The 13,099-nt window shown below is 41.3% G+C and overlaps 1 protein-coding gene across 1 annotated transcript; it reads right to left on the bottom strand.

Moving 5' to 3' along the window:
* Window positions 1-4,925: 4,925 nt before the first annotated feature.
* On the bottom strand, window positions 4,926-9,242 carry edf1 (endothelial differentiation-related factor 1). The gene is made up of 5 exons (XM_050053495.1): window positions 8,990-9,242; window positions 8,056-8,107; window positions 7,739-7,899; window positions 5,617-5,710; window positions 4,926-5,525 (listed from the first exon to the last, which is right to left on the bottom strand). The coding sequence occupies exons 1-5, from the start codon at window positions 9,065-9,067 to the stop codon at window positions 5,464-5,466; spliced, it is 447 nt and encodes a 148-aa protein (XP_049909452.1). The 5' UTR covers window positions 9,068-9,242; the 3' UTR covers window positions 4,926-5,463.
* Between the last annotated feature and the right edge of the window lie 3,857 nt (window positions 9,243-13,099).

The raw sequence follows: 13,099 nt of genomic DNA, 5'->3' as shown, positions 1-13,099 counted from the left end.
AAAGCTACATACATACACTACGGTAGTTCTTTGTGTAAGGATTAAAGGGACAGTCCAACCCAAAATAAAAAAAATACATATTTTTCCTTTTACCTGTAGTGCTATTTACCAGTCTAGATTGTTTGGTGTTAGTTGCTGAGTATTGGAGATATCGGCCGTAGAGATTTCTGCCTTCTCTCACTCAGCTTCCCAGCCAGCATTTGTATGTGGGTACAAAATGGGCTGAAAAAGGGGCCCCATATGAGATTGTCCATTGGTTACATATTGACCCCATGCCTATTGCCCACATGGGTGGGTTTACCCAAGTAGGCTCCACATCGGTTATGCAAGGGTAACCTAGGTAGCAACTGTGATAGACCCAAAATTGGCACCTTATCAAGGGATCACTTGGGTAAATCCACCCATGTGGGCAATTGGCATGGGGTCAATATGGAACCCATGGGCAATCCCATATAGGGCCCATTTTTAGCCTATTTACTGTCCACATTGGCCCCACTTACAAATGTTCGCTGAGTTGTGGTGCTCAAAGCGCCAAAAAAATACCTTTGAAATACTACACAGCTTTGTCTTTTCAGATATCACGACCTGGTTAGTCCAAATAATCCACAGATTTTGCTGTAAGTAGTTAATGTGGGACCTATTTTCTTTCTACCAATCTACTCACGTCAACTGTATCACTGTGCAGAAGGAAGCGTGCATCTATTGCTAGCTCACCTAGCACCACTGAGCTAGCTAATGTTACAGCTCAGCCAAGGAGGACGCCATTAAAGGCTCTCTAAGTCTTCCTAAGCTTGAAAAGTTTTTGTCTAATACAGCAAACATCTCCTCACGATCCACTAGCTACATGTCCTCCGAATATGCTGTGAAAAAGTCCGGTCTCTGTAGGCAGCCCAGGCTCCGCAAATGGTAGTAGTTCCTGCATGAAACTGCTCACAACAAGTTTTGTGGAGTATCTTGAGTAACCAAGTCATGATTTCTGGAAAGAGACATTGCTGTTGAGATTTTTTAAATGTATTTTTTGCTGCTTTAAGCACCACAGGCTGAGCGCCATCTAGTTCCATTACATTCGAGAGAAGGCAGACATCTCTACGGCCGATATCTCCAACACTCTGCAACTCACACCAAAACAATCTAGACTGATTAACAGCACTACAGGTAAGAGAAAAAATATGTACTTTTGATTTTAGGGTGAACTGTCCCTTTAAAGCAAACTCTGCAATTTTCAAAAGGTAAGGAACAAAACTAATGGACAGAAAAAAGGCAAAAAAAACTCAACAGTCGGCTGAAAGAGAAGTACCTGCTGTCGTGGGGGGAGACATAGAGAGCAACGCACAGACCAACACAACAGGTTGGACGTGTGGTGGAATCTTAATTTGAGTTGAGAGCCTCAGGCAAAAACTAGACCCCAGACTTCCAATCCCTCCCCCAGCGCTTCCCCCCCTGAACTCCCTCCCCACATGTAGCTTTCTGCTTCACATCACTCCTTCAAAACCACTGGCTGCTCCCTTGTCATAGGTGGAACTATGTTGCTATGGTGTTTTGACCAATGGAATGGCATTTCCAGGAACGCAGTCAGTCTCTGTCTCCCTCTCTCATTCACTCATACACACACACACACACACACACACACACACACACAAACACACTCACCGAGTGAAGCAGCCTGTTGAGCAAGAATCCAAATAACCCCCTGGTAACAACAGCAAGGCTCCCTCCTTTGTTTATCCACTGAACACCGGTCAGGAGGTTGCATACTTTATTCGAGCAAATATGCATCTCAGCGTACTGCCTGCAGCACAGCACCTAAAAGGATAAAAAGACACCACACCCAAACTTCCCACAACTTAAGATGGTATAAATGCAACTGCAGTGAGAAACATAATTACACTAATTAAAGGAAAAATCCACTCTAAAACTCTGACACTGTTCAAAGCTAACCCACCAGCTATTGCTGCAGCACCTCCAGGTCTGTTTTTGCTTGCTTCTCTTATTCCCAGGGATGAACGGCCAACTCAGACAAAGCATTATAATGTAAAAATATGTTCAGCACACAAACATAATGACTGTACCCTCACCCACCCCAGCACGTGGTCACTACTGTGCATCCAGATGTAATTACATGTAATTACGGTCATTATGTGTATTACATCTGACTTTTTGTACCATCTCCTGCTGTTGCATCTATCCAAAAAATTCATCTACCTACTTTTTTTTGCACATGCACACTTCTTAAATATTTCAGTACTTCTATAGCTCCTCAATACTGAGCCCATGATGTATTTATATGTGCATGTCAGCATGTCTTTGGAATCGCAGTGATAACTCCCCCTGCATATATTCAAGTGCTAAAATGACTGGAACTTGTACCTGACATATTTAACCCTTGCTCATCTATTCACCCCACTAACAGTGTGAATATTTAATGCTCATTGTTGGCTGGCCCAGCTGGCCCGAGGAAAGCTATCTAGAAAAGTTTCCAGCCCGGCCAAATTTCCATTCACATTGTTACAGCACAGCCAGCGGCTGATTTGACAATAGCCCAGAGTGCTCCTGCTCTGACAGTTCAACATCGCTGCCTATTAGTGTGCTCACTTAGCACCGGGGAGCACTGACAAATGAAGGTCAGTGGAGATGTGGGGCAACTAGGGTTGTCCCCTGACTGTGTTCTTGCTGTTCTGGTTCAGTGTTTTGACCTCGTAGGCACGCTGCTGTTTGGCCCACACAGGTGAAGCACTTAATACGGCTACATGAGCTGCACCATGTCTCACTTCTTGATGGATTCGACTGTATGCTCAGGCTACAGGTTAGTTCCTCTTCCCTGAAACACAGTTTAGTTTCTCTACTATGACAAGTCGAACTATCTGCTACGGAAAAGGCCTGTTAGGAAACCCAAGAGAACAGTCATGGTCACGGACGCGGCGGCATCGCACTCCAATTACAAAGATAAAAGTGACGTTACCCAGCATCCTGTGGGACCATCTACCCCAAACAAGTCGTGGATGATCAACAATCACGGCTACAGGTTTCTTCAGGTGTGTTCTGCTGCCTCCTAATAATGACCACATTGATCTACAGACATGCCAAGGGCACCACAGGGTCTTATCTGACCAAACCAGAGATTGCGCCATAGGGTTCGATAGAGGTTAATCAGGACACAGGACTTCATGGTTTACACTGCTTGACCTGGGTATACACTTTTTTGTCTCACCTGAGAAGGCTTCTAAGTACCTTGCGCAATTCTTTGTTTACATCCGTCCTTGAATGTATTCTGTCCCACTTGCACTTCCCCTTACCGCACCACTTTTGTGACTCTGCAACAATAAGGTCCATGAATCTTTAATAAAACAGACGGCAGCCTTCCCACTAGCAAAGTCAATCTCAAATCAATAGCCCGAGGTGAAAGTGGAACACTGCAGAAAAAGAGACAGCTAGTGTTGTACATTTGAATGGTGCAGGCATGTCTCAATTTTTAAGGTTAATTTTTAAGATCCTAAAACAAACACTACACACGTCAGAACATTTCATCTCTGTGAAAAGCAGAGGTGTGAACTCGAGTCACGACTAAATTCATAAATTTGATGACTTGACTTGACTTGCATTTCGACTTTGACGTTAATGCTAATGACTCATGACTTCACTTGGACTTGAGCCTTTTGACTTGAAAATACTGGATACCTTCCCCCAAGCCCAAAGAGTAAAAAGTATGGAATTTAAAAAGTGTGCCACAAATCAGTTCATCCTTCTTATTTAAAGAGAACATGCATATAAAAACCCACGTGGATGTGAGGTGAGCTCCTTCCTCTTCAGTCAGCCCTCCCTATGCTGCAGAAACACCCAGGTTATAATAATCCAGCTCAATGTTCTCATGTCTGCCATTTTCTGAATCAACCAACAATAACACCATTGGTTCCCAGCAAGTTGACACTTAACTCTCAAAATCCACTTTGTTTGAACTAATCTGACAGCATCCAGTCAGGTTGTAGGAGAGAACCAAGAAGAGTGAATGTTGCGTTACTGAGCACGAGTTGAAAAACACAATAAATTATACAAACTACAGCTACAGTTGCAAAATGTGCGGAATGAAAAGTTACTGACAGGAAACAAAAACTTCCAACAAATGTGTTTTACCAAATAAATACAAATTTTAAAATGCATTCATAACTTTTGTGAATTTTATATATTACTACTCTTGTAAAAATGGCATTACATTTGGTATACAGTGCATTATTATTTGTTTAGGACATGAAACTTTTAATTGAGGACTCGGGACTTGATTGCAAAGACTTGAGACTTATGTGTGCCTTGCAAAACAATGACTTAGTCCCATCTCTGGCAAACTGCTTTAATTTCTAATTGACACTGCTGTTTGATTTGGCACCTGTGCCTTTATCAGCAGTTGTACTTGTTTTGATTATAAAACTTTTTTTTTCATGCATAAATGGCAACGAGTAGCATTTTTACATTAAGTAGTCACAGCTCTGCACAAAAGTTGCTCCAACATTCTCTTAGAAACATACTGAGACAGTGGAACTGTCCCAATGTTTCTTGTAGTATGCTGACACCTAGTGGTTGAAGATAACTACTGCATTCAGATTTCAGCTTGTTGGAGCAGACTCTCTCCCAGCTCCTTATAGTACAGCAATCCAAACATAGTTTTCATAGTAAATGTAGTCATTTTAAAACATTCTTGCAAACTTTTTTAATGTGTTTGTACATTCAAAACATCTGGTTTTGGCACAGTTAGTGCCTTAGCAAGGCATTACCTCAAAGAACATTATGTTTTTTGTCAGTATTTATGATAAGAAATATCTGCGATTAGATGTAACGGAACTGCCAAAACAACTTTAAAAGAAATGTTCAAGATGATGTCACTAGTTTTGTATTTAAATCTTGTGGTCCAGTGGCTACAATTACACACCCAGAAATGCCATGAACTGCCAAACTTTATTTTTTAGATTAAAACAAAGCACAGCATTAAAACATTTCAACACTGTAATGACATCCACGCACTGTCTCAAGTGTGTGAAAAAGATGCAATCAAGCACTTTTGGCTTTAGGTCATGCTCAGAATTAACGTGTCGAACTAGTTTGTTTGGCCATGAAAAATAATTCACCCTTTTTTAACCAATTTACATTACTATCAAAAAGTTGAATTCATCATGCCAAAGCCGAAGCAGACGTAGGTGAAAGGAAGATTCACAGAACTTCGAGTTTGTGACGTTGAAAAAACACGTTCCATCATTCATTTGATTATGTGGTCAAGAAAACTGTTTTCATTATGCAGCCTGTAATGCAGTGAAGCACCTGGTCCCCAGGCAGGACACAGGTGAGATCAGCCCAGGTAGAGAGGGGGAGGTACGGGGGAGAGAGGGGGAGAGTTTGAGGGTTCTTGGAAGTGGGGTGGGGAAAGGGTTCAGAAACAAGGAAAGAAGGGAGCGGGGGGCTGATTTCGAGGCTTTGTGTTCATTTCTTCTTGGTCTTTGGCTCCAGGGGTTGGCCAATATCCTTCCCACGCAGTTTCAGCCCTGTTCATCACAGAAGATGAACATATGCGTCATACAACTGGCAATAAAGACGTAGTGACTAGGATCATTAGATTTTAGCTAATATTCTTACCAATTGCTCTCTCGATCTTGCCCATGACCTGGTTGTTGGGAATTGCTCTCCCGCACTCGTAGTCTGCAATGACTTGAGGCTTCTCATTAATTTTCTGAGGAAAAGATTCACCATAAATAATTTACTGTTTTGTTTAACCACAAGTCAGAAAAACTTATCAAGCATGCAAAAAGCACTTCCTGTAACTGGGAATCAATTTATCCCAGGGCTGCAGTTTTCACATTATTGCAGAAAACTGACATGTTTTAAATGTCTGCAGCTTCTGTGACTGAACTGCTCCAAATAATCGAGAAAATGGTCATGTAGACATATTTTCATTAACTATGTGATAAGAAATGATGGTTAGGTTTGCACAGGATATGGCTTTGCTAGCTGGACGAAAAATACAAATGTCTCTTTAGTAAAATCTTTAAGAGTATTGTGCATCTCCCATTTACTACTCTATATTGTTTGTGTGCAGTTATTTTTACACAAGACTGAAAGCAGTAGGGACGATTTGAAGGGGGGCAAAACAGGATGCGCTCTCCCTTGAGATGACCAAACTGCATACCCCTTGTTAACCCAATATCCCTCTCCATCCCCTGGGGCCAGACCTAGACATTGTCCGATCCACACCCAATAAATTATTGAAAATTACTCAATTTTGAGCATTTTTGTTTCAACCTGTGCAGCATTTGCAGACCAATTTTATGTGTTTAATCATCTTACATTTTGTTACTTGGCCAATCAACTCTGCATTTCCCTGCACGTCAAATGCTTCTGGCCTCTCTTTTGTCTATTCCTAACGGACACCTCTTAGGGCAAATCCCTTACGTGTTTCTTTGGAGAGAAAAGTAGACAGCGGAGACAGAGCTTTTAATTACGAATGGACTAGTTCTTACATGTTCATTCTTCCCACAGGAAGTTCAAAACCACTTAGTTATTTGTCATCATATGTTCCAAGACCGTGGCCATTATAAAAAGCAGCAGTGTGAAGTGCCACTACGAGACAGAGCTCCTTCTAAGCAAACATTCATTCATTCATTCATCTTCTAACCGCTTCATCCTCTTGAGGGTCGCGGGGGGGGGGGNACATGTTCATTCTTCCCACAGGAAGTTCAAAACCACTTAGTTATTTGTCATCATATGTTCCAAGACCATGGCCATTATAAAAAGCAGCAGTGTGAAGTGCCACTACGAGACAGAGCTCCTTCTAAGCAAACATACTTGCTCAAATCTAAACAGAAAGCAGAGACAATAAAATATTTATATGGCCCTGAATCACTGACCAATAATGCAAGGTGAACACTGGATGGAGGGGAAAGGAGGGGGATGATGACGTATATGTTCTTCTGTTAAAAATTAACAAACGACCTGCTGACTTAAAAGTATCAATCAACTGCCATGCACAAAGATTTTTCGAGTCAACATGCTAACTAAGATACTGTGTTCAATAAGAGGCAGTCTATCACAGATCTTACAGCCAGTCTTTTTGCCCAGAAATGCATCAGGCCGTCTACTTCCTACCTCTGGATGGTATGATGCCAATTATATCTGCTCCACATTACATGACTAAGCGTGTCACTGTTACTTGGTTAGCTACATCTCCATTTTCTGCCTTTCCCTCAGGGTGAACAATGATTTACAAATCCAGAAGAAAGGCATCTCTACTAGGGATGTGCCATATCCTATCTTTCATGATCATACTCGCAATATTTGGACTTGTTGACATATTGACGTCATACTGTTACGCACGGCACAACAAGCACGGCTGAAAGCGAAATTATTACCGACCCCGCGGTGGTTCCATAAAGAGGAGCTGCTTCAGTCGTGTGGAATAAACTAAAGACAAACTAAAGAAATGAGGAATCATTTTTGTTTAGTTTTTACTGAACATTTGAGGGCAAACTGTTAGGATGACATGTAAAGCTGTATCAGTTATTTTGGTGCAATTTTATGTTCTTAAATTGATAATAAGCACTAATTTGTGATACCATCAAGAATAGAATTATCGCAAAACTAAATTGAAGTATCGTGATATTATTTTAGGGCCATATAGCCCACCCCTTATCTCTACCACCAGCAGCAGCACTACAAACTGTCACGTCTTACATATCAATATAAGAGAAGTGTGTATACTCACAGTGGCCAGGTCTTTCTGGGTGAGACCTTTCTCCTGTCTGCCTTGCTGAATAACCTTGCCCACCTCTAGAGGAACCCTGTCATGGTGTAGCTCCTCTGTCTCCCGGTCCAGCTTGGATGTGTTCTTAGTCACAACATGCTGTTTGTTTTGCCCTGCAGACCCTGTGTGAGGAGCAGTGGAAAGTAATGTTAGGGCATCATACAGGGTGGTAGACGTGCAATAAAAAGCATAATCACCGCACAAGCTATTTCATATACTCAGTGCATGCAGAATTACAACTCTGACATTACAATTTGTACAAGAAAGCATATGTTTACATTTCTTTGATGTCTCAACATCCTCCCCACGTCTCATAGCAGCTGTGATAGCCTAAAGAAAGACAGACAGGTACAGTAAAGTCATTAATTTGAAAACATAAAAACATCCAGACTCACTGACAGCAGACTGCATTATGACCAGGATCATGTAATTCTGTACACAGATATTGGCTCAGTGTTACGAGCCATGTTGTTAATAATTAATGAAGCAAGTTAAGCAAGTGTAACAGTTATGATACACACAAAACAACCTGATCAATCCTGCCAAAACACACCCACACCTATTTCAAAACTGGTTTGGCTGTGGTTAGCTAATCTTTCTGCTTACATTGCTTTCCGTTAAAACAAATACTAAAGTTATATTAAAACTGCTTGTAACAGTGGGTGTATGCTGGACTTACCTAATGTTACATCATGATCTTCCGTGTTTAACTAGGCTCCATGTTTTACTTACAATCATGACACTTACATTAAGGTTGGGCATGTTTACATGTTAAAAGCATGTAAGTTATACATGTTAATGTAATGGTGTTGGTTGTATGTAACTTTAGCTAGCTAGCGTTGTAGCAAAGTAACGTATCCTTTTTAGGTTAGCTGGCCAATGCTAGCTAGCTAGTTGCTATTTTGGTCACAGTCAAATATTTACCTAACAGTATCAAGCTCGGACTTTGGTAACCGTTATAAACGTTTGCTGGAAGAACCAAACGGCCATGTTCACTGTTGTTGTTAGCTTAAACTAACGTTACACCACGAAGCATGTTAGCTAGTCGATTTAACCCGAAATTAACCACGTGTATCACGTTTTACAACCCAACAGCAGTTTGTTAGGGTGTTCATAAACGTGTAACCTGAAAAAAGGCTGTGTCTGACACAGTTTAGAGTACGCTTGGGAGCAAATGAGAGAAACAGTGAAAAGTGAGGTGTCCATGCTAACCTGCTTGGATTTGGCCTGAGCGGCGGTCGGCCCCTTCTTCCTCAACACAGTCACGGTGTCCCAGTCACTCTCTGCCATGTTTTCAAAGGTTCACTCGATACCCGTAATATTTTATATATAGATACAAAAATAAGTAGTGCTCGGTGTGTTCAAAACGAGCCTTTTAAAGAGGGGTAGTGTCACTTAAGCGAGCCAGACGCTCCTTCCAGAATTATCACCCACGCGTTCTGCCAAAGCTTTATTTACAACACTGTGATGAACAGTGACATCATAAAGGCCTGTCAGCAGCGCCCTCTGCTGGTGGAGCGCGCTGACCTACATCCGCATCAACAGGTCTGAACAGTACAACATGCCTGATTGCACGTTTAGAAACACAGATTACATCAGGCAGGAAAACACTGCCTATTATCCAGCTGTTACACAATATCAGATTGTTGTAGCTGTTGGCTGTTTTGGGGAACAGAGCGCACACATTTCCAAAGCCCAAGCTTTAATAAATGTCATGAGTGTTATCAGGGAGGTAGCACCAAATTCCAGGCCCTATGCATAAGCAGTCTCTGTGGGCCTCCTGCCCTTCCTCTCTTGATCCATGTCTCTCTCAGGCACCTTTTGATTGTTTTATCCTTCTTTTACAAATACCCCTTTTCCACCAAAATTAGCCTACATATGTAGGTTTTTCTAAATACGGGAAAACCCATTAAAACAGTGGTTCCCAACTGGTGGGTCGCGATCCAAAAGTGGGTCACATTGTTCTGAATGGACCGCAAGGGACTCACAAACATATCAAGTTTGAAAAAAAAAGCACACTTTATTTTTAAGTACAGTGAATTTCTTTGATTTAAGATAAATAGATAAAAAAAAAAAGATAGATAAAATGGATGTACAGACAGGAAAGGATTGGCCATGATTTTATTAAAAATCTAGCATGTTCAACAACACAACAATACAGGGCATAAAAATGTTAACTTTTACAGTACATGAAAAATTTAGCATCGTCATGAGTGAAAATGTACCGATAAAATGTGCAAACAGTTTGGTTTTTCATAATCAATTTGGTGGAATTCGTGAGCTGTACATTACATTGAACTAACTGCAACCTGAGTCAATCTCTAAGCCACAGGTCACCAGTTACAAGACATTTCAGAGGCAGCGTCACTGTTTCGTCGTGTGCGGATGGGGGACCAGCCAAACTCCGACTGGGCGTCCTCAGCTGGGTGGAGACGTCCGAAGCGGTAGCCATGTTTGGAACTCTGTTTGCCTGCCCATGCACGAGGCTTGGGATTCATCTGGAGATACATGAAGCAGAAGTTAGTGGAGAGCACTGTAAACTGTCTGATGTGTTCCCGAGTAAAAACGAGAATTAAGGATTTTTTTTACTTTGAAAACCTATGATAATCCAAACAAAGCAGCTACATCAACTCAGTGCAACATCTGAATGCTGCTGGACAGCTCCAATTACTTTCTCACATAGATAAAAATTCAGCAATCAACTACACAATGTAAATCACTTCTGTACTATGCACATGATCCCATCAGAAACTCCATCAGTTTCTCACCTGAACAAAAACACTTGTGTTCATGTGAAGAGTCTCCACTTGCTCTGACAAGTGATTCAACCAGTCCAGATGGTCAGCGATAGACTGGGAAAGATCACCGTTGCTCTGTGTTGATGAAAAACACAGAACAGAAGGTAAAATGAGTTTTAATCAATCCGTTTTTGTTAAAGAGGGGAATTTATTGCATGCTGAATGTACCCCAGACAAGTTCTCCTTCAGTTCAACAGCAGCCAGGCGAACATGCTCCAGTTTGTCAATCTGCTCTTTCAGCCGGTCATCAAGCTCCTGCATCATCATCAGGCCTTCATCAGGCCTGACGCCGCCCTTGGTCGCCATCCTGGGTCACAGAAACACACCTGTTATTCAAAGAAAACTGAAACATGCTGGCTTTTGACATAACGCTTATTAGAATGAGAAGTAAAATAATTAATGTCTCCCTAAACAAATTCTCTATACTCTACCCCTTCACTTTCTAAACAGGCTTTTATTGTGAAACATTTGCAGGAACTTGTTGTGGAGGATTCAGTGACTTGCATAGTTTGTATGCTGTACTTCAAATGTAGCTCCTGCTTTCTGGTGGCACTTTCTACGTTACTACAATAACATTTTGGCCGGGATATGAACAGACACAGTGACTGAAATAATATTAATAACCATAAAAACAGGACAAGAATAATCAGATAACATCATGCACGTCGTGAAAGGCCATCAGGCATAATTGATCGTGGACCAATGTGTAGTCTGTCATATCTGTCAGCCAAGTCACAGCAAGATTTTATGACTCCATAATCACCTTATCTGACATGGTGACTGACAGAACAGACAAAAATGTTGTGTCGTCTGAACCCTGGCATAACATGTACCGAAGAGGCAGACTTAAAATTACTTCAAAGGGACACAAAATTACTACAAAAGGTGGAAAACACAAAAACACCCCAGAGACACAGAATGACAGCAAAAAGGGACAAAAAAGGAGACCAAAAATGAGTACAAAGAGGCACAAAATGACCAAAAACAGACACAATAACCTCAAAGCAATACAAAACGACTTCACAAAGACACAAAAAAAACCCAAAGAAAGACACAAAACAACCAGGAAGAGACACGAAATTGCCTCTAAGACACAAAATGACCAAAAAAAAAGAAAAGAAAAACAACAACAACAAAAGAGGTAAAACCACAAAGTCTGGCTGTATCCGAAACCGCATACTATACTAGAAGTACGTACTGATATTGCCAAAATGTAGTATATAGTATGCAGTATGCAAACAAAAGCAAAATCTGCAGTATGCAAAAAATACCCGGATGTCGTACTGATTTGGAAAAATTCCACAGTATGTATCAGACCAGTCTACCTCGCCTACTGTTTCCCACAATGCAATGCACCCTTGACCGGGACCAGTCAATTGTCGTAATGGCGGACAAGAGTGATCAAGCTGGTGTCATACTGCGGAGATGTTATTATTTTATTAAGCGTCATCCCGTACTATACTGTGCGCGTGATATTATTTTATTAAGCGTCATGCCAAATCTTTGATACCTACCTGACTTAACGTACGTAGAGATGCACTAAATCATGTTGTCTATAATGTAGCTATAATAAAAACCCAAGCTTGTGTAGCTTAATAAGATAAAACGAAATTCAATATAGACTGATCTGTTCATTTTAATACATTTATATTTATTGAAATTGTGATGTCTGTACATAAGAGCCCCAGAGGCAGCGCTGCTGTTCTGTCCAGTAAAAACATGAAGCTTCACTTTATATTCAGACAAACTAATGTGGCAGCTACAATTGTTAGATTTCATCTATGAAACCAACATTTATCTTCCAAAAGGATTTAAATCGAAAATCAGTTCATCGGATTGCTTTCTCCCCGGGATGACGACGGAGGTTGACCTGCGATCATCTCGGTATTCTGGCTGCGAGCTGCTTGCTGCTCCTGGCCAGCAGCTCCCACAGCGGCTCCTCTCATCCCCGAATACGTCGGAGCAAATTTCCAAACAGGCGTTATTTGGATAAACTGACCACATGTTGGGGATCTAAACGGTTACTTTTACGCCTGAAAAAATATTAAAACTTAATAAAGTGACATATTAACAGCGCTACAGCGGAAACTAAAACAGCTTTTAGCCTGCTTTGAATTCTCCGCTTTCGCTGTCGGCTGGTGCGAAATGCATTCTGGGATACTTGGCTGTATACTGTATACTGCGAACGGTCTGCTGGAATGGCATACTGCATACACATTTTGTATGCAGTATGTAGTACATACTGATGTAGTATGCAGTATGTTAGTATGCGGTTTCGGATACAGCTTCTGTGTCTTGTAGGAGAGGTGGGGGGGCCTTTAACATGTCTGTGCCCAGGGACCTATTGTCTCTTAATCCACCCCTGGTGGGGACATTTTCGACATGATATCCTTTGAGCTCAACATGGTGTTAAAATACTTCCAAAGCATTAAGCATTTCCTCACTGACTTTACAACCAGCAGAGGGAGACACAGATTGGAGTTAGCATATATTATCTTTGGAACAATTTTTTGTACAGAGGACC

The sequence above is a fragment of the Epinephelus moara genome, chromosome 9 (assembly GCF_006386435.1).
Source record: "Epinephelus moara isolate mb chromosome 9, YSFRI_EMoa_1.0, whole genome shotgun sequence".
NCBI classification, from domain to species: Eukaryota; Metazoa; Chordata; class Actinopteri; order Perciformes; family Serranidae; genus Epinephelus; species Epinephelus moara.
Note: the sequence above shows the minus strand (reverse complement) of the source record. Positions and strands in the feature narration are given on the sequence as shown.

Coding starts and splice junctions, on each gene's coding strand:
- edf1 (XM_050053495.1), bottom strand. CDS start 9,067: ATGGCAGAGAGTGACTGGGACACCGTGACTGTGTTGAGGAAGAAGGGG. Junction 8,108..8,989: donor CTCAGGCCAAATCCAAGCAG/GTTAGCATGGAC, acceptor GTCTTTCTTTAG/GCTATCACAGCTGCTATGAG. Junction 5,526..5,616: donor CAAGATCGAGAGAGCAATTG/GTAAGAATATTA, acceptor TGTGATGAACAG/GGCTGAAACTGCGTGGGAAG.